We start from the raw sequence: 24,337 nt of genomic DNA on the forward strand, positions 1-24,337 counted from the left end.
CAAAACTAGAACAGAAACAAACTATTGCCATCGGCCGCCTCCTAAACTCATAAGTTAAAAAAAACTGACTTGAATACAGCCGTCGAAGACGCCAGCTCCCCGTCCGCATAAGCTCCAAATCCAAGACCTACTTTGGTTTGAGCAACCAGCAAGTCAAGGCTCGGTCCGGATTTATATTTCCACAAATCGTCCATGTATTTGGCATCACAGGGCGGAACTTGTTGAATCTTGTATTTAGACGGAATCTCGACCTCAGGCAGCACGACGTCCGGATCCAAAATGAACACCCAACAATCCATGATTTCCAGATGCTCCTCAGGGCCATTGGCCAAGGCCATTTTCTTCAGAGTTGGGGCCAGGTAACTCGGGACACCCCCAAAGCCCCAGGGTTCGTTCCAATTGATGAAGTCCTTCAGATCTCGCTCAACCTAGAGCATTTGAGAAACTTCATGTTCAAGAAGTTCTGGCTCGGTTCGAAGGACCATCATTCGTTTTACCTTGGCGACGTCTGGCTGGTTGCAATAAATTGTGTACATGGGACAGGCATCGCTACTTGCTTCTTTGATGACGACTAAGGAGGATTTCTCGTCCTCGGAAACATAGCAAGGCTTGGCTGGTTCGAGCTTGAAGGTTGTTTGATGCTTCACCGATTCCAGCGCTTGTATGGAAAAGGGCATCTCTTTAGCCAGAGTATCCCGGAGAGCTGTGAGATCGTGTACTCGCTTCATTGCACTTCTGAGCATGCTGATTATTTTTCTCCCTTAAGAGCTGATTCCAAAGATATCAAAGTGCAATAAAGTCTGTAATGAAGTCGATTATCTTTAACCTTCACCTGATCGACGAGATCAAGTATGTATTTTTTTTTGTCGAGCTATTGTTGAGCTATGCTTGAATGTGTGTACACACGGTACACACGTTCCTTCTCAATGTAAACACAGAGTGTACTTTCTATGCAACTCCGAAGGAACAAGTCTTGTATGGACGTTACCCAGTACGAAAATCCACTCACCACAAGCTGCCAATGAAACATTCGCCTCCAGATGTCATGAGGACCAATCAGGCTTGCCTTAATATGACGCATTGAAGCCAGTATCTTAAGCCATATTTTCGTAGTTTTCCCAAGGTACTTGGCATTCTTACATTGCCGCAAATTCGGGTTCATTCCTAGCTCAATATTCCTCACCATTGTGAACCTTAGTGAGTCAAGTGAGTCAACTTGATCCCTTTGCTTCTTCAAACCTCAACTAGTCATAAAAACATGTTTTTCAACAAACTTCTTTACCACAACTGGGAATGGAATCCCCGGAATTTTTTGAGATACTTTTTACTCTAAGATATTGGAATTTGCTGCTTTTGAGGAATGTTTGTCTCCATGTTGTAATAAGTGAAAGTGCAATCATAAGCACTAGAAAGGTAGGACAAGTGGGAGGGGAAAATTGTATTGCAGCATCAGAGTTGAAATATGACAAGGGCTTCTTTGAAATAGTGCAATTTTCCGGGTTTTTAATTACAAATGGCAATCTTTTCCAATCGGACGTTAATTTTGAGAGAAAAACATTTTCCCGTCTGGCCAGCGCTCTTCAAGAACAAGATTCCCATTTTCATACTGGGTAAAGTCCATACAAGGCTTGGGCTTGTCGAGGTCCGTCTATAATTTGGCTTGCCTTTCCATTCAATTCACGAATAAACAGCTGAGAACTAGTATTTATCAGAGAGGTTTTTGTCGAGCGGCCGCAATAAATGAACACTGTGGTTATATTTTCTGGTTAAGTTTTTCTTCGTCAAAGAAGCAAAAATAACAACTTTTGTGAAATACACATGTTTAAAAGTAGCTCAGATAAGTGTATTAAATCATTTCAAGTACATTAAAATGCAACATTGTCAAAAACGTAGTCAATCAGTATTAAAAATACTCTTAGTTATGTATTGAAGTAAAGCTTCATAAACTTTTATTTAGCACATGCTTAGTTATTACAACTTAAAGGTTGCGCTTTACGCCTTAAAAGCTCGAAAAATGGCCTAATTATGGTTCGAGTTATTCCCAAGACATATCATTGTCTGTTTCAATTACACAAGAAATATATTTTCTCCATTTTCTTTAAGATTTCTTTAAAAGCTAAAAGTAGCAAAAAAGTCGCTTAAAAATTACAAATTTTCCTTAAGTGCCAAAAGCTGCACTATATTATCATGTTCCTAAAATATTTGTACGATACATGTGACAGTTTAATTTTCAAATTCGTCACGTTTTGCAATAATTAATTTCTACGTACTAAGGATGTTTTTATTCAACGTTAAAACAATTTTGCCAAAATTCAAGAATAAACTTGATTGAAGTTGCGATTGACAAGTATGGCATCACAATTGTGAAATATTGACATTGAGTAAGTTTTAAGTTATACTGCAAACTATATTCGGGGTTTTCTACCTGCTTCAAAAAAGTGGAACATTTATATTTATATTTTAGGCATAGAAAAAGCTTATTATATCTCTTGGCAATTGCTTTAAGATATAGCCGGAGCAATTTGGAGTCAGATTTGATGCAAATGCAATCTTTGAAAACGAGATATCTTATCGTTTGCTTCATGGATTGAAATAAAATTTTAGTTGGAAACGCAACTGAGGTTACTCTCAACATCTATTGATTAGGTTTTTAAAAATATTATCTCTTTGTAGGTTTTAAGTGGATTAATATTTTAATCTGAACTAGAATCCAAGATGATTTTTTACAAAAAAATGTTCCTTTTGTTTCAATAACAACGAAAATTATCATTAAAAGTCTTGGCATTTGCAAAAAAAACTTTATCAGTATTGTGAGTACCACAGTGGGAATGCAACTCAAATATCCCAGGCACCGAAGATGAAAAGAAACCCTGCCAAATTGACATGACATAGTTCATTTAGAGACGGATGCGAACTTGATGAGTTATTGCTGCTTTGGACAGTCAAACGGACCCGAAGTCATTCTGTGTGCATGCGAATTTGAATTAAAGAGCGACTAAATATGTACCCGCACAATTAAGCACAATATTAACATATTTCGGAGGAAGCACTCATATCTTCGTCTGATGTCATTTGAAAATCATTTAAGAGCATGTCAATAAGCCTCAGATCTTTGAGAAAATTAATGAAAAGTACTATTGCAATAAACAATGTACTGAAGATATTGCTTTCGTGAACGTTCTATGAGTGAAGTCACTTATTGTTCAATGACGTTTCAGGGCAGCTCAAGTTGATTGATTTGATTATGTTTACTTCAAGCATACAAGTGAAGATTTATCTTGAAAGGACATTTTTATGCAGAACACATAGTACAACAGATGATGTCTAGAAATTGTATCACCTAAATGGTTTTAAAAAGTGACTAAAGTATGCAGTGTCCACTTGTTAGACTCATATTGAACATAGTATACTGTAATACCAAGCTTGCTAAGTAAGCACTATATGCTGATATTGGAAATGCGATCACAATACAATTTTGCAAGAACCCGTTTTAAAATTTGAACCGTTGATATCAAAGTAAATTTGGCAAAAATTATTAAGATGAGACCGCGAGAACCACCTTGTACAAGGCCCTGAATGTGTACGATGACACGATCAGAGAGTGGCTGTGATTGAGGATTTTGGTCGTAGACAGATCCTTCATAGAAAATCGTACACCTATGAAAGACAAAAGAATAGCAAGTGGCAAAAACAACACGCATCTAATTCACGATAAGTCCTCCACCACCAGGATAATTTCCAACAAGAAAACCTTTACCGTGGACCAAGTCTGCAATCGTCGTAACGACCTTTTTCTTACCCAAGCAACAACGGAGATACAAGAGGGCTACCGGAGGAATTTTTTCGCCCAAGGGACGGTCTTGGGCATTCAGGGGTCCGATGAGCAAAAGATACCGCCATAATTTTTTCATCAAAGTGAAAAGATTGGAACTGGGGCCTCCTAAAAAGTCTCTCTTCTGCCACATTCCAATCGAGATTTATCCAATCAAACGTTTGAAAAGTTCCTTCAATTGGATCAGTTTATCGAACCTTCCATTATTTTTCAGGACTACTTCTTTATAATCCATGGACCAAAGTAGTTTAACATCTTTACCGCCAATATCTACGGGTGGAGTGTTTCAATCTCCGACATACTACTTGGATCTTTACAATTCCAACCGTAAACTAAGTTTGCCCCATCAGATTTGACACAGATATTGGCATTACTTTTAAGCTTTTGAAAAAGATCAACGAATATACTGAAAAGAAGATGCCTGGAAATGGAGCCCCATGAAACACCTGACTTGACAGCATACTTGTCCTTAATATCCGCCAACAATCAGTCGGTGCCCACTTATCCCCTATGATATGTTATCTCAATTTTCATGCAATAGTCACTAATCCAAGCCTGATCTATGTACCATGTACCAAAGACGAACTCACCTTAAAAAAAATTACCTGTACTGATAAATACAATCAAATAATCTACCTAAACTTATTGCTTCCTACCACTGATATAACTTCCTAACCAATCGAGAACTTCCCCCTGGATCCCTATCTCGAGTAGCCAATCAATTTAAAGGCCATAATGAACCTTGTCAAAGTCAAGGTAAACTGCATCACCTGGCTTATGACTGTCTATTGCTCAATCAGTTGGGTACCCGTGCTATAATAGGCTCGAAACGATTTCTTACCAGAAGGAAAGACTTCAAGGACAACAAATTTGAACTTCATGATATTTTCAAACATTATCGCAATATTTGAAGAGAAAGAACTCGAGCTTGAGCTACTGGGCGCCGCTTTATCTTCCTTCCCCTGTAAAAAGTGGGACAACATAAAGGGATGTCCGATATTTTGGAGCAAGAACAGTAGGCAATTACGGCGAAATTCGGGCAACAATCAAAATTTGTCAATAAAGTTGGCATAGTTACTGTACAAAATAGATATGTGACTGATTTCATTTTTGTAACCATTGATGGTATCCTTTTCAAACAAGGCATATGAATTGACTTAAAATGACTTCTGACCTGTCTTGAAGTATAATTACTGAAAAATACTAATTAGGTGTTCTTAATAAAGCTGGAATATGCTCTAAACACAATCAGTCAATATTTTTTGTTACTAATATTGTTTGAAGAAAATTGTTTCAGAAACATCTTGACCAAATTTCAAGTAATATGACAAATTTGTTATGAAACTAAGGTCCTCACTCTGGGAATGGTCCCCGAACCAAAAGGAGGCATATTGTAGCTCTGAGTTACATATTGTCCATTAAACTAATTTGAATGCTTCATAATCATGCGATGATATATCTTAACAGATATGACACCTGTTTCATTTGACTATTTTGGATACTTTTGCTAAAACCAAATTTTTGCAGTCCAAAATTCAAATTGAAATCTAGTACACTCTCCTTTGGTATTACTTTGTGCCCCTTAAATAATGCCTGCCTTTTATACAAACTTCATAATAGGAAGAAATTTAAACTCTATTCAAAAACAACCCATCCAATTTTCATCAATATCTGATGTTTCTGTTGTCAAATGGGTGGATTAAAACAGAATTATCAATTGTTCATCTCAGATACTTTATTACATTTATATTTATGTACGAGCACTTTTACTGCCTATTTCATGAATTTCTTATATTATTTGTCAGTGTAAGTTCGTCATCAAAAAATGAAATGATTCGTGTCGATTTTTTTTTTCTATGAATGTTTTTGAGTAGGCTTTGCGCAATGTTTCATTTATTTTAATGAAAATTTAATTGTTTTTGATTAATTTGATGTCCATGGTTATTTCGCTTATTCTTTTGATGTTTAAGATTAATGCAGAGATTTTTGGCATGTGAACAGAGTTGTATATCAAAGAGATCATCATTTACTAAAAAGGACTTAAATATGCTCTAAAGCATGCGCAATCTTGTATTCTTGATACTATGTTGAGGTGCTGCCTTAATTCAAGGCAATGGCCGAACGGGGCGGGCACATGAAAGCCGTGTTTTTTCCTTTCTTAAGAGTCCCTGCCTAAAATTGGCATAAGGTTTTGATTAATGGGCAGGGCTTGAGGCGTTAACGAACAAAAGTAACGCGTTACCTTTACTGTTACCCGTTACTTTTGCAGAAAAAAGAGGACCTAAAACTGCGAAAAAAAACGCTTCGCGATTTTTCAACATCATTGCATTTGAGAGGGAATGGAAAAAAAGTTCGCTCGTTAAGGAAAGAAGAAAGTAATGGTAAGGGAAAGACTACAAAACCGTTCCGTTACCGTTACTTTTTCAGTAAAGTAATGCGTTGCCGGTAGAGTTATTTCAAGCCCAGTTAATAGGTGATTGCATAATCGAGAACCTGATCCAAAGTGCAATGCATCAAGTACGAGACAGTAGGATTCTAAACCCTATTATTTGGAAGAAAATCTTAGAATAGAAATATTCTATTTCAGTTTTTAGCTCTTTTGATCAAATTACACAAAAATGTTATTTTCGTGGTTTGACGAAACTTTGTGGTGAAAAATATTTGGTTGATCATCGGGTGCATTTGCGTCAAAAAGTAGCTTCCATTTACTGAAGCCACGTCCCATATATTGCTAATATTTTCTAAAGAAAAAAAATATATATCTAATTTGTGCATGCAGCACTATAATTATGAAATGACTATGATGGCAACCGTCTTCTTTAGCCAGTTAGAAAACTCATAATCTTAGTTTACAAATCCATTTCGTCTTTTATTAAGCTTGATTGATGTATATGTGTCTAATAATTGTTGACGAGTAAGGTAAAACAAGGTTGTAGGGAAGTTCAGCATTCAAACCACGAAGTGCAATCGACGAGTACGAATAGACTAGTTACTATAAACACAGCATGGAGTATCGACAATCATAGAATAATTGCTTGGTTCCATGGAGATCTGCATTTCAGGCCTTAATCAATACGTAGAGGTATAGGGGGGTAGTACAGAAGCCCTCGTAGTCTTTCTTTATTCGGCATGGCGTTGGACAGAATTCCAATTACCACTCAGATCAGTCTTCAGCTTAAAGGGGCCACATAAGCATGGATATGGCGTGTTTTGTTCTAGCGATATTTATAGTGCTGAAAATTTCTGGGACCTGTGCTCAAGAACTGAAGGATTTCTTGGTGGGAAACGGCAAAAAATACGTATGTGCTCATTCAATATCGTTAGATTCCGCAGCTTCAAAAATGCTAGTCTCCGAATTATTCTTGGGAAGTGAGATTTATTTAAGCTGGAGCAAAGAATTTCAACCCTGTTCTTACGCCAGCTTTGATCTGTTCATAACGGATGACCTTCTGACTAATATGGAGAAAATAAACATCTATCTTCAAGATGTCAAGATTCAATCATCGATGATATTCGTGGCGAGATCCTCTAAGGACTCCTTAAAAAGGATAAGAGAGTCTATGAACAATTATAAGGCCTCAAGTTTTTTCTATTTAGGGCTATGGAATAAAACTACGTCGACGGAATTTTACCAAGTGATCACGTTATTCCCTAGCAGTAATAATGCCCTTGTCATTCAGAAATTGAAACTCGAGGAAAATGGCAAGATCATCGAGGATTATAATCTTCAGGGTATGGACATCATGTCCCAATCCGTTGATTGGTTTCCTTACACCATGTTTGAATCTGATGGTCATTCTTACGGATATCTCGTTGATCTGGCCAATTCTTGTGCCAATATGTTCAATTTTACCTTAAGATCCATCGTGGAACCCAATGATGATTGGGGCATGCAATCGCAATTTGGTAAGAACTTCAGTGGAGTTTTGGGGAACGTGATCCAGGGAAAGGTGCATATGAGCTTGAGCCTCTGGGTTTGGAATGTGGACCGCAGTCAATTGCTCGACTTTTCGATCATAACCTATGACATGGAACAACTCTGCTTTTTTCCTCAAATACCAAAAGTCGACCTAACTCTATTCGTTCGTCCATTCACTTATGAATCTTGGATAGCCACGGGATTCATCTCCTTGATAATTGGGATTTGTGCAGTTGTTACCACGTCTATTCAATATATAAACCAATCTGAGAGCTACAAGATGGTTTCAACTTCTGGATGGTATTTTTTCGTGCTTTTGAATGCGTTTTATGGAGGGGCCCTTACCATGTTTTTTGCCAATGAACCTTCTTCTCCATTTGCTTCCCTTAAAGATGTTGTGGATGCTTATCCTTCTTGGAATCTCAAAGCTTTGACAGGTGATGATACACACTATTTATACCCAAGCCCGAGTTTCTGCAAAGATTTAAACCAAATTTTACTAGATTGGATCTACGTGTCGTACCGTAGTACTTCAAATTGTTTTGACCAAAGCAGGAAACGTCCTAATTCTTTTTTCATATTTCAATCTTGTTGTAAGTAAAACTAAATTTGCGAAAAACTTGAAACAAAAATCTTCGTCATCTGTTACACAACTCTTAATGCTGCGAAGATGAGGAAGGTCTGTCTGACTGATGCTAGAAAACGCTAAGCAAACTTAACAACAGAAGAAGGCTTTACCGTGTTAATTTACAATGATAATTGTAGTGATATTCTAAAAATTATTCGTCAAAAAAAAGATTAACGAAACGTAATGCAAACAATCGAAAAGTGTCATACTGGGTTAGAGCGATAAATTGAGACAGTTCTGAACTTCATCGCAAATCAAAACGAGTGCAAGCAGAGATAAAATTTCATGTTTTGGGGGTAATTCCTTTACACATAGTATTTAACTTTTACTCAAATATTCCCCTTCATTGTCAACCGCATGTTCAAACTGGCGCCCGTATGACTTGCAGGCCCGGGCTAACTTCGTCAGGTTTAACTTGGCCATCTCCTTCTTCGAAGATGATAGATTTGCATTAGGAGAGGTACATGCCTTTATTGCAAGTGCTCTCCATTAAAAAAAGTCACGGGGATTAAGATCGGAGCTGTTTGGAGGCCAATATTCTGGGGGATATTCTCCCCAAACCAGGTCACCACCATCTTGTTGAAATGTGTAGGACCTGCCATCTGCCACATCGTCCATCCATGGTTTGAGTACATTTTTCTCATCAGGGTATAACTCCTTTGTCACCTTCTGGTTTATGCCAAAGAACTGGACGGGGCATGACGTGCTCCATTGAGCTGATGACTCGCAGTGTCTTGATGCTTGACGGATTTTTGCTGTGCATGACGGCAAGGACCTCATAAGGATTATAAATGCGTTTATTGCTACATTTTTGCACGTCATTAAGACACAATTATTTTTGACACTTATGTATACATGTATATATTTTTGGGAGCTCAGAAGTTTTTAGGGTCCTCTAGAGTTGGCTCGGTGAGACTTGGGATCGAACCCATGAAACCGAGTTTAGCAAGATCGATATGACGCGTTAGTGGACTCCGTCATTCTATCTCCCTTCCCATGCACGGTGGTTCCCACTACACTTGAAAATATTATGCTCAAATGTCAAGACTTCTAGTAGCGTTTTTCATTGTTTAAACAACACAAGGACGAACTTTGAAAAACTGTGCATCATTAAAACTAGCTACTATAAGTATATTAATTCACTGAAAACCTATTGGAGAATCGTATTTTTAAAATTTTTATTAAAAGACATAGTGAACATTCTTAGTTACGCCTTCAATCAAAATTTCATAAAAATCCATGGAACAGACTCTGACAAATTACCTTTCAAAAGCTGTAATTTGCACCGAATTTGGCCGTAAAATGCTCTGATTATACCTTATAGTAATTGTCAAGAAATATAATATGCTTTCTCAATATCCTAAAAATAAATGAAAATGTTCCACTTTTCAAGAGCATTCAGAAAGAGCAAAAAATAGTTTATAATATCACTTAGAAAAATACTTAAAATAAACGATTCGTAACTATAACATCACACTCGTTAACCATGAGTTCATTGTTTGTGATCTTGAAGTTTAAGGCACTTTTATTAACACTTGACAAAAAAGTTTTTGCTATGTAGAAAATGATCTGATCAAAAAGGGACAAATTTGATAATTTGACCGGCACATGTATCCTTATAAAATTTCAACCACATGATTGGCTAGTCTAGCTTTCCAAGTTTAAGAAAAGGAAGTGGAAATTTCAAATCCGAAGTAGAAATTAGGAGCCAATATTAATTAATTTTAGGTTTTACGGAAAGGTTTATGAAAATGAAAGAATAACATTTATTTTCATGCTATCATAAAAGTACATCATTTGTTTTTTGCAATTAACTAAAGTAGGTTTATGTCATTTTTCGACCTATTTTACGGCAAAATGCTACTTTCAAGGTGTAATAACTAAGCATGTGCAAAATAGATATTGATGAAATTTTATGTCAGTGCACAACTAAGAGTTCTGGTAACATTGTTTGACTAGGCTTTGCGCAACAATACTTAAAAACATAGTTCAAGTGCATAAATATACTAATATGAGCTACTTTTAAAGATACTTATTGAACAAAAATTGTTCCTTTTGTTTCTTTAGCAAAGAAAATGGCAACTAAAAGTTTTGGCATTTGCGCAAGCACTGAATCAGGAATTATAAACACCGTGCATGAGGATTAGCACAGATATGGCGGTCATTTCTCCAATTGTAGGCTTGGTCAAATGTGAAGATTTTCTCCTGACTGAACACCTGGAGGTGATCTCCACTTGACCTCAATGGTGATTTTCTTCCCTCTCTTAACACGAAGTTACTCGTATCGCTCTGGGGGCAGGTGCTTCTTAGGACAGACTCGGGAAAGGAAGCCCAGATTATCTTTGATGGCCTTTCCAATGGTCCAGTAGATCACATTGTAGTTCTTGGCCAAGGTGGCAATGGACGTGGTTGGGTTTGCACTAATTGATTTATCAAGCCCAGCTACGAATCTTGGAGTTCCAATTGCTTCCCTTCTGGTCTTGTGCTTTGACAGGCTAGACTTGTCAGATTGCTAAAAGCCTTCATGACCTTGTGGACGGTTGCCCTGGGGGACTTGAGCAAGCGGGCAATCTTTGCTGGGCCATTTCCCTCGCAGCCAAGTTGGACGATAGCCCCGTTTCTGTCTTGTTCTAATATAATGTAATATAATGTATTTAAGGTCCTCAGGAACCATGCAGATTATTGAGAGGACTTATGGATCGTTATACATAATAGTGTTTTTGGTTTAAATAGTTCTCTTTTTGTTTACGGCTTATTTTGTTCTCGATGTCAGGTCCATTGCAGAACCTGAAACATATATCATTCAAAAAGGAACATGGTTCTGTACTAGTATTTTTACATATTATGGTTTTGGATGAAATTCAAAATTGTCTCAATTATTCGTTCTAACCCAGTATATGTATATCGACTCATCTAATGTTATCGTTTTTGTTCCAATTGCTGATGAGCTAGATGTGTGGATTTGAGTGGCCGTATCTATGAAAAGCTATGTACAGGTTCGATCAGAGTCAAATTCCCTGATCGTGAATTGAATAAATACGACGAAAAATAGCAGAGGTTGATCATTAATTATGCTAATCGCTAGTTTGACCCAAGAGCCAACATTTTGGATCAAAATACATGCATTTTGACATACGACAAAAACATCACCATTTATAAACTTTAGTTTTCATTGACATTAATTATTTTGAAGAGGGAATGACCGTTTACCCCAAATGAAAAAGGTGTATTGACGAAAACGGTTCAACTTTCAAATAAGGCTGAAGCAAATTTGGGATGAGCGATTACGTTTGAGTTTTTATCGCCCATCTTTGATTCCCATCAAGTTGATTGGAAAGCTTACAACGAACCTTCGATTGTGACCTTTACAATTGTAAAGATGGCAACAGGAGTTGTAATCTTAAAAGTTTTTTTTCTTACCAGGAAACGAGGTGCTCATTTTAGGAAACGCATCACCCGAGAAACCAGAATATTATACTCTCTATGACAGATTAATGGATAATCAAATGAAGAATTTATATTCTAATTATGAAGAGATCATGGCCGAGGCTCGGTCGAGTCAAACAGTGTTTCACGTTTTTGTCAGACACTTCAAAGGATTTTTGGGACAACATCCACACCAAAAAAGAAACTTGCGGACTTTTGCCCAAGGAAAACGTCAAGACGTTGGGATCATTTTTCCCAAGAACTCTCCTCTAGTTCCAATTTTCAGACTTGGAATTCAGCGTCTCCGGGAAAGAGGATCATTGGAATTTTTGAGCCAAAGATGGGAAGGCTCAATGGAAGAAGGCACTTTCCCAGTTGAGGTGATGATTTTGTCTGGTGGTCAACTTATCCTCGTTTATGTCGTCATGGGATTAGGTTACAGTCTTTGCCTGGTTTCTCTTGCCTTGGAATGTTTTTGGGACAAACTGTCGGTTAAAAGACAAAATTCGCAAGAGCTAAAACAGGAGATTAACAAATATTGCGAGAACACCGGGGAAATGGCTGAAAGTCGTGTTTTTGCCGGCAGCCTTGACTTTCATGGTTGATGAAGGCAGTAACCCTAAGTTTTGTGTTTATATATGATTTATTCTCTGAATCACGATGTAATACCCCATTTGTTATCAATGAAACAATTAAAGCTTACAAGTGAGTGAAAATATCGGTACAGTGTATTGAGTTCAACTGCTGTAACTCACAAACCAAGAGAAACATTATTACAATCGAACTTCCAAAATTTATGTAATTTTACTGGATATATCGAACATTCAAGTTCAGGGAGGGATTAGTATGAAAACCCAATATAACGGTCAAAAGCCAGTATGTTTCATAGTAACTAAGTTTATCTTTAAAGACGAACATTGGCCTCTAATTGCATAGGGTTCGAGGAGGTGGGCTTGGTTTCTATTCTGAAACAGGAATCGTCCATAGACGTAGCCCTAGATAAAATGATCTAATTTTTTTAGGAGATTTGCTCCACTATAGCTATCTTGAATATGTTCCGAAAAGTGGGATACAAGCGGAAACCCAAAGTTTAGGAGGAAAAAAGGCTCCATAGAAATTTGAATCCAGTAGGTGTGGCTAGACTCTAAAGGAAATTGGATTTTAGTCAAGATAGAATCAAGGCCCGCATTAAGAATGATCATTTGAACAAAGAAAGTAGAGTGGTCCAGGAGGTCAGGTCGGATCCGAAGTTTTTTTTCTTTAATGCAAACATTAAGAAGAAAATGAAACATTCTCAAAGGCCTCCTGTTTTCAACTCTTTGAGCGCAACAGTCCATTGCACTATTGATGAGTTTGTTGAGATTGGCGAGGCTGGTCAAGTTGAGCGTTTAGATGATCTTCCAGCCACAGATCAAGATGATTTAGAGGCCATGAAGGACTTGAGGCTTTCAAGTTCTCCTGGTCCTAATGGTGTGAAATCTCAGTTTCTGATGAGATGCTCTTTGGTTATTGCTCCTGCTTTCTCGTACAAGGTGATGTCAAAAACTAATGAGAGTCGAGGTTTTGTGACCGCTATGTAAAAAATAGGGGTTTTAGGATAAAGTGGCATTTCTTTCTGAGGCAATTCTGAATAATGTTATTGTTCACAATATTTGGCTAGCCCCCCTTTGCTCATCAGCAGCGACCAATCTTTAAAGGCCACTTGTGGCACCCGTTCCCATTTCTGGACTTCGAACCAATGGGCCGTGTGAGAGATTTCGTCGCGGACCACACCACAACGGGCATGAAGGCCAATGACATTAAAAAACTGGTCGACGCCGCCCATGGCCCTTCTGCCATGATGGTTGGGCAAATATTTAAGCTCGTGGCCTCTGTTAAGGCTGGTGAGGACACGGATGACAAAAGGCATCGAAACCCCCCAGGAATGGGTCCGGACTCTGGAGCTTATTAGTGCCGTTAGCAAATATGTGGATGAGGACCGCCTGTAACCACCAAGCAACTTGCAAGTGAGTTCGATCTCTGCCATGGAACCATCGAAAACATTCTGCACCCCGATCTTGGCCTTGTAAAGGATTCGGCAAGATGAGTGCGCAAGCTCCCTCTCAAGACAAGAAAGCTGCGCGAGTCCTGTGTGCCAAAGGCTTTAAAAAACTGCATTTTAATCTCGGAGAAGCACTCTTGAGGTCCATGATAACAATGGATGAATCGGCAGTGTTCATCCACACACCCGAGACCAAGGAGCAGTCCAAACAATGGCTAAAAAACCGCACCCCAGGGCCGGCAAAGGCCAGAGTCCACGCTTCACGGAAAAAGCAGGTGGTTATTGCCTTCTTCGACTTTAACGGCATGGTCTTTCAAAACCACGTCCTGGTGGGCACCAGAGTTGATTTTGCCTACATCATTGACGTCATGGGAAGGTGTTTGAAAGCTTTGAAGAAGAAGCGACCAGAATTAGTGGAGAATGGGTGCCATTTGCATTGGGACAATGCGCCCGTTCATACCGCCAAGACCACGGGGGAGTACTTGGCCACCCAGAGCATCAAAGTGATTCCCCAACCCGCCTATTCCCCAGATCTTACCCCGGCAGACTTCTTCTTATTTCCTATTCTCAAAGCACATCTCTCCGGTGATCATATCAACGGCAATACCGTCAAAACTGACCGGGAACGGGTGGTTGGTGCCATCCCCAAAGGGGACTTTGCCAAGGCCTTCAAGAAGTGGGTGGAACGATGGAACAAGTGCATCCAGTTAGAAGGGGATTAAATGAATGGATGTTTGTGATTGGTTATTTTGGCATTCTCTTCATGGATTGCCAAGGTTACGTTAGATGTATAGTGAGTAGGGCCGGCCGGAATTTGCATATTAAGGTGGTCTTTATTGACAGCAAATTTGCATAAAAAGTCAGCTGAATTTGCACAAAACTTGCAAATAAATTTGTCAAAACATAAGCACTGACTTTCCTTCTGACTCTCCTTATTGATACCAAACGGGAACATGTTAAGATGTGTCTGACTTTAAAAGAGGAAGTATGTTACACAAGCAAAATGCATCCCAATTTTAAATGTAGTGTGCCTCAAAAAACTGTCATGATAAAAGAGACAGTTGTTTGAAATTACTGGATGGCACAAAAATACAAGCGGTTGTTAATGTATCTGGAACCTATTTTGGGCTTTCATGTCAAGCAAATTTCTAGACAAAATGAGGATAACTCCAAATCTCACAATTTTCTCCCCAGACTGGACGCAAATTCATCTAAAGAATCCCAAATTCCAGAAATATTAATATATTTGTGCTGAAGTGGCTGAAATAGCACAATAAGTTGAAGAAAAATGTCAAATATTGCTGATGAAATTCCAAAATTTGCAGAAAATTCTGGGATATGCATTTTTTTGCAAATTTGTAGGATGCAAGTTTTGGCCGGCCCTAGTAATATCAAGTAGTAGTCGTATCAAGGTTAGACTGAATCGCGTTTTTGATACTCGTAGAGGGTCGCAAATCTTCCTGACTTTTATGCAAAGCTTCATCGTGATTAGGGGGCTAAATATGTAGTATATCAAATCTTTCATTTCTGAAGGGTGGCCCGGTTCACATTTTTCATACAAAGGGTTGTCCCATATGATATAAAAGTTCGTTTATCATCCTTCCCCTTGGGTATTTTGCATTTCCTTGAGGTTGAAACTAATGGATTCATATCAACACAATCACCCTCTGGAAACTTAAAAAATAAGGTTTGCTCTCAAGATGTTTGCTCCCCTTAGGTCTTTCCAAGGATGTTGTATAAAGGTCTGTCTCATTTTCTCCTTTACCCACTTTTAACAGGGTTGACTTTGACGAGGCAATTGGAATACTGCACCCAGTAGGCCTCCCAAGTCAAGGCCTCTCTGTATCTCATGTTGGCTTCCAGCACATCCAATCCGTGAGTGAGATTCGATGAGATTCAATCAAAGCCACCTGTCTTGATGTTTTTTCCAACATGTTCCCATTGGAGTTGCAGATCCTCAATAGAGTGAATACCAGGTTCCGCGAGTTCCTCTGCATTGCTTGGCAATTTATTGTCGATATAGATAAAGAGTGGTCATTGGTTTGGGGTACCAAATTCGCCCATTGGTTTCCCATACACCAAAAGGTTTTGGGTTATTCTAGTCCACTCGACTGGATCTTGATTTGTTACGCATACCGTTGATGAGGCAAGTCAGTTCACCTTTCAAAAATTTACAAACCCTAAGGGGTGATTGCTTTCTCAATTGCCAATTTGTTATGCTCAATTTGTCCGATTTGCAGACTCGACCATTTGTTCAGTGACTCCATTGGCCCACGGGACTATGGCGCATTGTACTTTCATTCATTAATCATGTTGGCTTGATGTGTCTCGATCATGACTTGGTTGAAATCGACGTTAGCCAACAATTCATTATGTAGTCAACGCCGACGTTGTCCCGTGAGTTTGGGTTACCAATCCTAAAATCCTAACAGTTTGGGAGAAGTGTACTCGGCAACCGCAACGAGGGTTTTTGCACTTGCAATGCCATATACTCGACATTATTGAAAATATTCAAAACCCAAAACTATCAATAATTTGAATGTTTGCCGTCACAGTGCGGGCAATCAATTCATCTTCTGTCCCCCCTGCTACGAGGAGTTCCTGCATACGGTACTAGCATCATTGAAAATGATTGCAAATGCCATTGGACCTTTCTTCCATCGCGGAAATGAAAACTTTGAATAGAGAGATTTTCCCCTCCTCACCCATTCCTTGAAACAAGTGACAGGCAGTTGCGCAATAGGGTTAATAGTGAAAAGAATTTGCTGGCCTTAATCGTTAACTTTCGTCTTTTGTAAGAGATATTCGTCCCACTTAGTTTAACCCAGCCAAATCATCACCGGAATCACTATTGCCTTAGTTATTTTGTTGTGAAACTCTTTGTACTTCCTAATTTCTTTTTCTCTGTCCAGTAAGGCATCCCCGAATTTAGTATAGGTCTTAGAACATCGAATTATGCACCATTTGTGTCGTTGCCCAATCACTCCATGTCCGCAATTAGCACATTATGTGATTGTATTTCAGTTCTCACCAAATTTGTAATGAGGCTTAAATGTCACCCTTGAGTAATCTAGAGCGCGGGCTCAGTCAAGCTACAAAAACAAGCTTGAATACTTTTAGCACACTACTTGGTTAGAGCCTCAATGGGAGTCAGGCATGTGTTGATCTTGGTGAGTTAGAAACGTCCTCGAGGCGTTTATTGCGGTCGCTTCCAAAACAGCCAGGACACATTATGGGTATGTTTGAATCCAGTTTTCATGAATAGGCGAAACGAGGGTTTGTTATATGTTTCAATGAAGGCAAACGGTGTCAAACCCTCAGAGCGAAGATGTTTAGCCGCATAGGTTAAAGCCATTTGGGCCAGACCCTTCTTTCGATGAGTTTCAGCCGTGGCCAAGGCACCAAGAGGACCAAAACTGAAAGAGACAAATGCCAAACAAATGAAGCAGAAAATTATTGATTCTCAATAACGCGCATATGGTACAACTAAGTTGTCAAGGAACTAAGCCGAGATTTTACACGTTTAAACTTGTGTTTGAATTTAGTCATTTTTTTGTTTTCATTCCTGTAGTCTGAGAAGCCCTCTTTTGGTTTGGTTTTGCCCTGGCTTCTCTACCCGCAACAGGAAATGTAATCTCCAGTACCACGTATTAAAGGGCTTGGGTGGCCGATTTGTTTTTGGAGTCTCGTTTACAGGAGGAGGGGCCAAACCATTTTCGGTACAGAATATGGGCTAAGAACATTAAATCTTTCATCTTGATCCGTTCCCAGTAACATTAGAAAATTCTACAATTTGTGTTTTAAAAAAACATCCTTTTTGATACAAGTCAATGACGTAACACTCGAGTTTACAAAGCATAAAAAATAAATTTGAGCCGTCATTGGAAAGAAATGGTCGTTTTCCACCCATTTATGTGCATAAGATCTTTGAGGCACAAGGTATGCCTCAATTTCAAATGCACAAAGGCCCATCTCAGGGGCACTAGGAGAAAGAGACAGCAGTTGTCTCAACCTCATTGTCAAGTCTCTCAACAGACTTACCCCACCCCTTTCCTCTCTCCTTCCCTATTTCCCTCCCCTTGTTCCCCTCCCTCTCCTACAACCTCACCCTCAATTCCTTTAACCTCTCTTCTGCCCAAACTTTGCAGCCATGAGCCCCACGCATCTCTTAGATCGTATGCTCAGGTGGCGGCCAGAGTTCCTTCTCCCTCTTCTCCTCCCCTTTTACCCTCTCCTCAAAGGTTCTCTTATTCTCCACCTAAGATGAGTTTTGTCCAAAAGCAGGATTTTTTTAAGGCTAGAGAGCCTAGTCAAAGATTTGATAGCTCTAGTTCATCGAAGGGCTATCTGCCCATAAAAGGGCTTTATTTGAATGTGCATTGTCTTATTTCCAAAAAAGACAGCACAAAGCTTGATCTAGCTTTAGATAGGCAGGTCTCATTCATTTCTATGACAGAAACTTGGCTTCGACCAGGGGTCTTAGATGAAGAGGTAGCAATGGCTGGTTTCAATTTAGTTTGATGTGATAGAGTACGCCCTGACAATCCCATTTTTCCGCATGGGGGTGTATGTCTATATGTTAGAAATGACCTGCGCGAAGTAGAGGTCTTAGTTTGTCACCTCCAAGGTCCTGATCTGTCCATTGTAACAATATATAGCCCCCCCTCTTGTTCAGTAAGCTCGTTCTTGTCAGCTCTCAAATTCATAGGAAATGAGTTGGATCAGGCAGTTTGCTCGAAAGTTTTCTTCGTAGGGGATTTCAATTTTCCGGCTAGCGTTGTAGAGTGGGAGGCTAGTCCAGATGGGTATATTCCCGTATCGAAATCGACGTCTCAGTCGTTCGAAAAGCTGGAGGAATTTGCGATCTTGCGCAATCTCTCTCAGCATGTTGGTGTAGCCACCAGAGCAAATAGCGTTCTTGANGAATAGCGTTCTTGACTTGTTTTTTCCAATGACCCTGATCTGATCCAGTATGTCCATGTGACACCTAGTAATCTGTCAGATCATCATGTTCTCGAGATAGGGTCGACCATTACTCAAAAGCCGGCGTGCTCTAGAGTAAGACCGGCCAAAAAGGTCGGTCTGCCTAAGTTCAAGTTCAAAGATGAACATTGGCCGTTGATTATAGAAAGGTTAGGGGAGTTTGATCTCATTTCAATGCTGAAAAAGGAATCGTCCATAGATGTAGCCTTAAACAAAATGAGTCTAGTTTTTGAGGACGTCTGTTCCACTCTAGCAATCTCTGAATGTGTTGCACAAGGCGGGGCAGAGTTTAAAATTCCGAAGTATAGGATTCAATTGTTTAAAAGGAGTTGCAAATTAACTTTACCCTGGTATTTACGCAACTAAAGACTGAAATAAATTTGGCTCTATCCCAGACCATACTTCATGAAGCTGCCTTTCAAACACATTGAGTTTAGAAGCAACAGCTGGTTGCACTAATGACGAGTTTGTTGAGACTGATGATGTTAGTCAAATTGAGCAATTTGATGATCTTGTAGTCACAGATCAGGATGCTTTAGAGGCCATCAGGGACTTGAGACTCTCGAGCTCCTCTGGCCCTGATGGAGTGACATCTCAGTTTCTGATGAGATGCTCACAGGTTCTTGCTCCTGTTTTCTCGTACTTGATAAGTTGCATCCTGGACTAGGGCAAGTTCCCCTCTTCTCTGAAGGTAGCTCATGTTGTTCCAATTTTCAAAGGGGGATCCCCGGGAGATAAGTCACTCCCCAGTAACTATAGTGTCAGTAATATTTCACAAGGAAAAAGTCTTTGTAGTTGTACATTCGAATTAGATCCAAACACGTTTTATATGACGTTGAATTACATGATTTAGCAATACTGATCCACAAATGTATTTAGCAGGAAAATGATTAAATGCACTTTGAATAAAATTTCAAACTTTACGCGCATCTTTTTTTAGAAAAAAGGAATGACTGTTAAATTGAAAGTTCCATTGTTTGCCATTCCAATGTCATTCCAAGATGAAACTTTGCTCCTTGCAAATTCAAAGTGTCACTTTACTTGAACAATAATAAGTAAACTGTATGGCTGATAGTAAAATCTCAAAAGCATACCAGAGAAACTAATGAATGCCAAATTGGCTTTTGTGTTCAGTTGAAGCGGCCAAACAATTGACCCAGCACAAGTCGACATTCATCGACTGTCTCTTGTCTCCTCGAGCCAAAAACCAAAAAGGAGTAAAAGAGGCTTCGAAGGAAGCAAAGACAATAAAAGAAAATGAGAGCGAAACTTTGCAAGATCTTGAACTTCAATATGTAGTTCTAAATAAAAAAGAATAAGCCTACTCTGGTGGAAATGATCAAACTGATGGAGGCACAGAAAACAAAACTATTGTTTAGGCAACAGTGCTTAAGCCTTGCAAGGTTTTAATAAATTATCAAAATTTTGAAATCCGCCCCGGCTTTGTTGTGGTGCAAATTTGACCTTTTTGTGTTTTACCTTTCAGTCTGCCAAATTCTCCCAAGGCGGGGAAAGAGCGGCGAAACTTTTTTTATGGAGCACGGCAAAGATATCATTTACAACTACAATCATTTCCAATATCTGTTAGCGCAAACATTTTCAACGTCTGTGAGCGGCAGAGATAAGTTTTATTTCTGATCAAAATAAGGGCAAAATATCTATGCTTACTGTCAATCATTCTAATGATTCGGCATTTGGCAATTGCTTGTAAAGTAGCCTAAAAGCATTAAGTTTCCTTCAGTTGCTCAAAGGAAACCGAAAAAGTAAAGTCTGCTTTGAGGTCAAGAAAAGTAAGAAGTAATTTTTTAGTACTTTGGTCGTTAAAATTACGCAATTTTGAGAAGTAACGGGATTGTAGTTTCTTTAAAAAAATCAATAATTTCGTTGATTTTAACTTTGTCCCTACTACCCTATGGTGGGTATCACTTTCCATTGCATTTCTGTTAACACAAGGAACTAATGAACTGAGGCCCCATTTGCATCCAAGAGGTTCTTTGCAACCAACTCTATTTTGGCATGTAATATCAAGAGGATCATAGACCTTCTATAAACCTCACAGAATTGAGAATTATGTGCAAGATATCCTAGATCTTTCTACTGATATTGCTCAATTCTGCATGTCTAATGCAAAGTTTTAGAAGAAGAGGTTTAAAAGCAGCGTTTTATCAAGTGAAATTAGAAAGACAAGGTTCGTTAACATATCTGTCTGTCATTCGGATTAAGCTGTCATTCTCTATTAGAGCGTTACGATGCGAGAAATATCATGTCAGAAGCTTACTTGAAAGTGACAAGCGAGGACTTCAGTTGACCATCCACATAGGTTCCAAAGGCCAATCCTCGCTCAGTTTGACCCCTTAAAATAGAGAGACTGGAGCTTGACCGAAATTTCCACAAACTGTCCATAAACTCCACATCATCAGGCGCAACATGTTGAGCCTTGCAATTTGAAGGAACATCCATCTCAGGAATGGGGGTCTCAGGGTCCAAGATTGCGACCCAACATTCGCTCACTTCTAAAAGCTCCTTAGATCCTTGATTTTGGGCTTTGGCTTTGAAAGTGTCAATTAAATAGTCTGGTAATCCACCTATTCCCCAAGGCTGATCCCATGGAATGATATCTTGCAGTTCTTGTTCGGCCTAAAATTAATGGAGGCTGACATATCTTTCAGTTGGACGGGCCTACAATCAAATTGTTTGTACATACCGTAGACACGTCACTTTCTTTACAAAAGATGGTAAACATGGGAAGGGATTCGTCAAATCGCTCCTTAATCACAACGTATGACGATCCCTCGTTTTCGGACACATAGAATTCTTTTGGTGGCTGGAAATTGAACTTGATTTGATGCTTTACAGACTCCAAAGCTAAGATGGAGAAAGGTAACTCTTTGATCAGAGTTTCCTTCAAGGCTTGTAAATCGTGAACTTGCTTCATTGTCTCTGCTCCTCTCAGTGGTGAGAGTAAACTGTCGAAAAACTATACATATGGCAATGGAATCTGAGCTTGCTTGCACAGAGGGTCTAGCCTACCCTAATAAAGATTTGAGCATACATTACAAGTGCAGGAGATAAGTTAAATCTGACTCAACCGACTTCGGACGTAATGTCTCATGTTTCGTATGATTTTTGTTTCTACTCATCGCTCATGTTGCTGTTTAAAAACATGGTGTGGTTGATTTCAAAGAGGTCGATGTGACACCCAGTTAAAAGGTACTTTATGTGGAGAGTGATTGCCATATGTACGGCTAATAATGAAATATAGACATGAAGATTTCCAATTACAACACCAAGTGACAGGGGCCTAGAAGTTCATTAAAAATTGAAACAATGTAATAGGATATTAGGCCAAAGGTCAAAGGTTTAAAGAATAAAGTAACTGACGTAGATTTACCACTTGCCAAATAAACTTTCGGTATGTTGTATAACACTTTAATCAGGGACTACAATATAAATACTTGAGAAGTCGAAAATTTGTCACAATACTGTAATCTCTAGTCGTTGTAAATGTATATAAAATTTTAAGTATTGCCCAATGTCCGTTGCAAGATTGCTCTCTAAATTTGCATACATTTCAATAAAGAACTATCGTCCCCTTTGAAACCATAAGCACAATTTGTCATTTCAATTCTACTCACGCCCAAGTGTTTCAAGCAAGTTGTATTGGACAAGTAATTGTGATCAATATTCTTTTGACGAGATTATTGCTGATTCCGAATTGTGGTATTTGATCAAGTTATTTGATCGTGGACAATTACTTTTCTACTAAATGTTTCATATCCGTTCAAACATCAGTTTTTTTCATTCAATAGCATACAGATAGGGTCGACCATTACTCAGAAGTCGGCGTGCTCTAGAGTAAGACCGGCCCAAAAGGTCGGTCTGGCTAAGTTCATGTTCAAAGATGAACATTGGCCGTTGATTATAGAAAGATTAGAAGAACTTGACCTGATTTCAATTCTGAAACAGGAATCGTCCAGAGATGCAGCCATTGATAAGTTAGTTTCAAATTTTAAGGAAGTTTGCTCCAGTCTGGAAATCCTTGAATATGTTCCGAAAGGTGGGACAAGGACTAAAATTCCAAAATATAGGAAGGCTTTGCCCAAAAAGAGGTTCAAACTAGCAAAAAGGCTGAAGAGCATTTCGAATCCAGTAATTGTGGCTAGTCTCCAAAAAAAGTTGGACGTAGTTCAGGGTAAGATTAAGGCCTCCATCGAATATGACCACTTACAAACTGAGAGTAAAGAGGTTCAGGAGGTCAGGTCGAATCCGAAGGCTTTTTTCTCTTATGCAAACTCAAAGAGAAAGATGAAGCACCCTGTTGGGCCTTTTGAGGTTGATCGGTAAGCCGTTAGCAATGTAGAGACTATGGCTAACATGCTTGGAGATAAGTTCTCCAGTGTGTTTTCAACTCCACTGAGTTTAGGAGCAACAGTCCATTGCTCTATTGATGAGTTTGTTGGGATTGACAAGGTCAGTCAAGTTGAGCACTTGATCTTGTAGTCACAGACCAAGATGCTTTAGACGCCATCAGAGACTTGAGACTCTCGAGACCTCCTGGTCCTGATGGTGTGACATCTCAGTGTCTGATGAGATGCTCACTAGTTCTTGCTCCTGTTTTCTCGTACTTGATGCGTTGCATCTTGGATCAGGGCAAGTTTCCATCTTCATTAAAATTAGCTCACGTTTTTCCAATTTTTAAAGGGGGAGATAAGTCGCTGCCCAATAACTATAGGCCGATTTCTCTCACTTCGAATATTGCGAATGAGTTTGAGAAGATCATGAAGTCCAAACTTGCTGAATTTCTTGATATTCATGAAATCCTTACCTCCGAGCCAGCATGGGTTCCGAGCACATTTTAGCACGGTTACCCAACTGATTGAGCATTTAGAGCAGGTTATTGAGGGACTGGAAAGGCAAGAGTCAGTTGATGTAGTTTATCTCGACTTTGCTAAGGCCTTTGACAAGGTAGATCATGGCCTTTTAGTTAACAGGCTCCATGAGATTGGGATCCAAGGCAAGGTTCTCAATTGGCTAAGAAGTTTCATTTGTGGTAGGAAACAATTAGTTAAGGTTGACGGATCGCTTAGTAACATACATGATGTTAAGTCGGGCGTCCCTCAGGGCTCCATCTAAGGGTCCCTCATTTTCATAATATTCATGGCCCCACTTCAAAAGCTTAGTATTACTGTCAGTCTCACTTCTTATGGTGACGATACAAAGGTAGTGTCTAGTAGGAATGGCCAAGATTGCACTAGCCTGGCAAAGGACCTATAAAGAATCTACTCTGGGGTTACTGAGAGTATTATGGCCCTGAACGGAATGAAATTACGCTCAATGACTTTTGGGTCGACGCCATTAGACACTCCACTAATTGATGATGAAGGTAAGGACATTAAGCAGGTCTCATCCATGAAGGATTTAGGTGTAGTCCTCCAAGATAATGGAATGTTCGATGAGCATATCCAGTTGAAAGTTGGTAAACCTTTTCAAATGTGTGGTTGGATATAT

General features: G+C 39.1%; 3 protein-coding genes across 3 annotated transcripts; 1 reads left to right on the top strand and 2 right to left on the bottom strand.

Moving 5' to 3' along the window:
• Positions 1 to 69: 69 nt before the first annotated feature.
• On the bottom strand, positions 70 to 908 carry LOC131890869 (uncharacterized; the record flags this gene model as incomplete). Its single annotated transcript, XM_059240309.1, is given in 2 exon segments — positions 70 to 428; positions 498 to 908. Coding segments are annotated over 2 exon segments (605 nt in total), but the record flags the coding sequence as incomplete, so codon positions are not given.
• A 6,096-nt stretch (positions 909 to 7,004) lies between these two features.
• Positions 7,005 to 12,473, top strand: LOC131890503 (uncharacterized). Its single transcript, XM_059239856.1, has 2 exons — positions 7,005 to 8,188; positions 11,803 to 12,473. The coding sequence occupies exons 1-2, from the start codon at positions 7,027 to 7,029 to the stop codon at positions 12,408 to 12,410; spliced, it is 1,770 nt and encodes a 589-aa protein (XP_059095839.1). The 5' UTR covers positions 7,005 to 7,026; the 3' UTR covers positions 12,411 to 12,473.
• Positions 12,474 to 16,843: 4,370 nt separating this feature from the next.
• LOC131890099 (uncharacterized) lies at positions 16,844 to 21,822 on the bottom strand. Its single transcript, XM_059239378.1, has 3 exons — positions 21,534 to 21,822; positions 21,108 to 21,466; positions 16,844 to 17,262 (listed from the first exon to the last, which is right to left on the bottom strand). Exons 1-3 carry the CDS (start codon positions 21,762 to 21,764, stop codon positions 17,043 to 17,045), a joined length of 810 nt encoding a protein of 269 aa, XP_059095361.1. The 5' UTR covers positions 21,765 to 21,822; the 3' UTR covers positions 16,844 to 17,042.
• Between the last annotated feature and the right edge of the window lie 2,515 nt (positions 21,823 to 24,337).

Source organism: Tigriopus californicus, chromosome 11, assembly GCF_007210705.1.
Source record: "Tigriopus californicus strain San Diego chromosome 11, Tcal_SD_v2.1, whole genome shotgun sequence".
Taxonomy (NCBI): Eukaryota; Metazoa; Arthropoda; class Copepoda; order Harpacticoida; family Harpacticidae; genus Tigriopus; species Tigriopus californicus.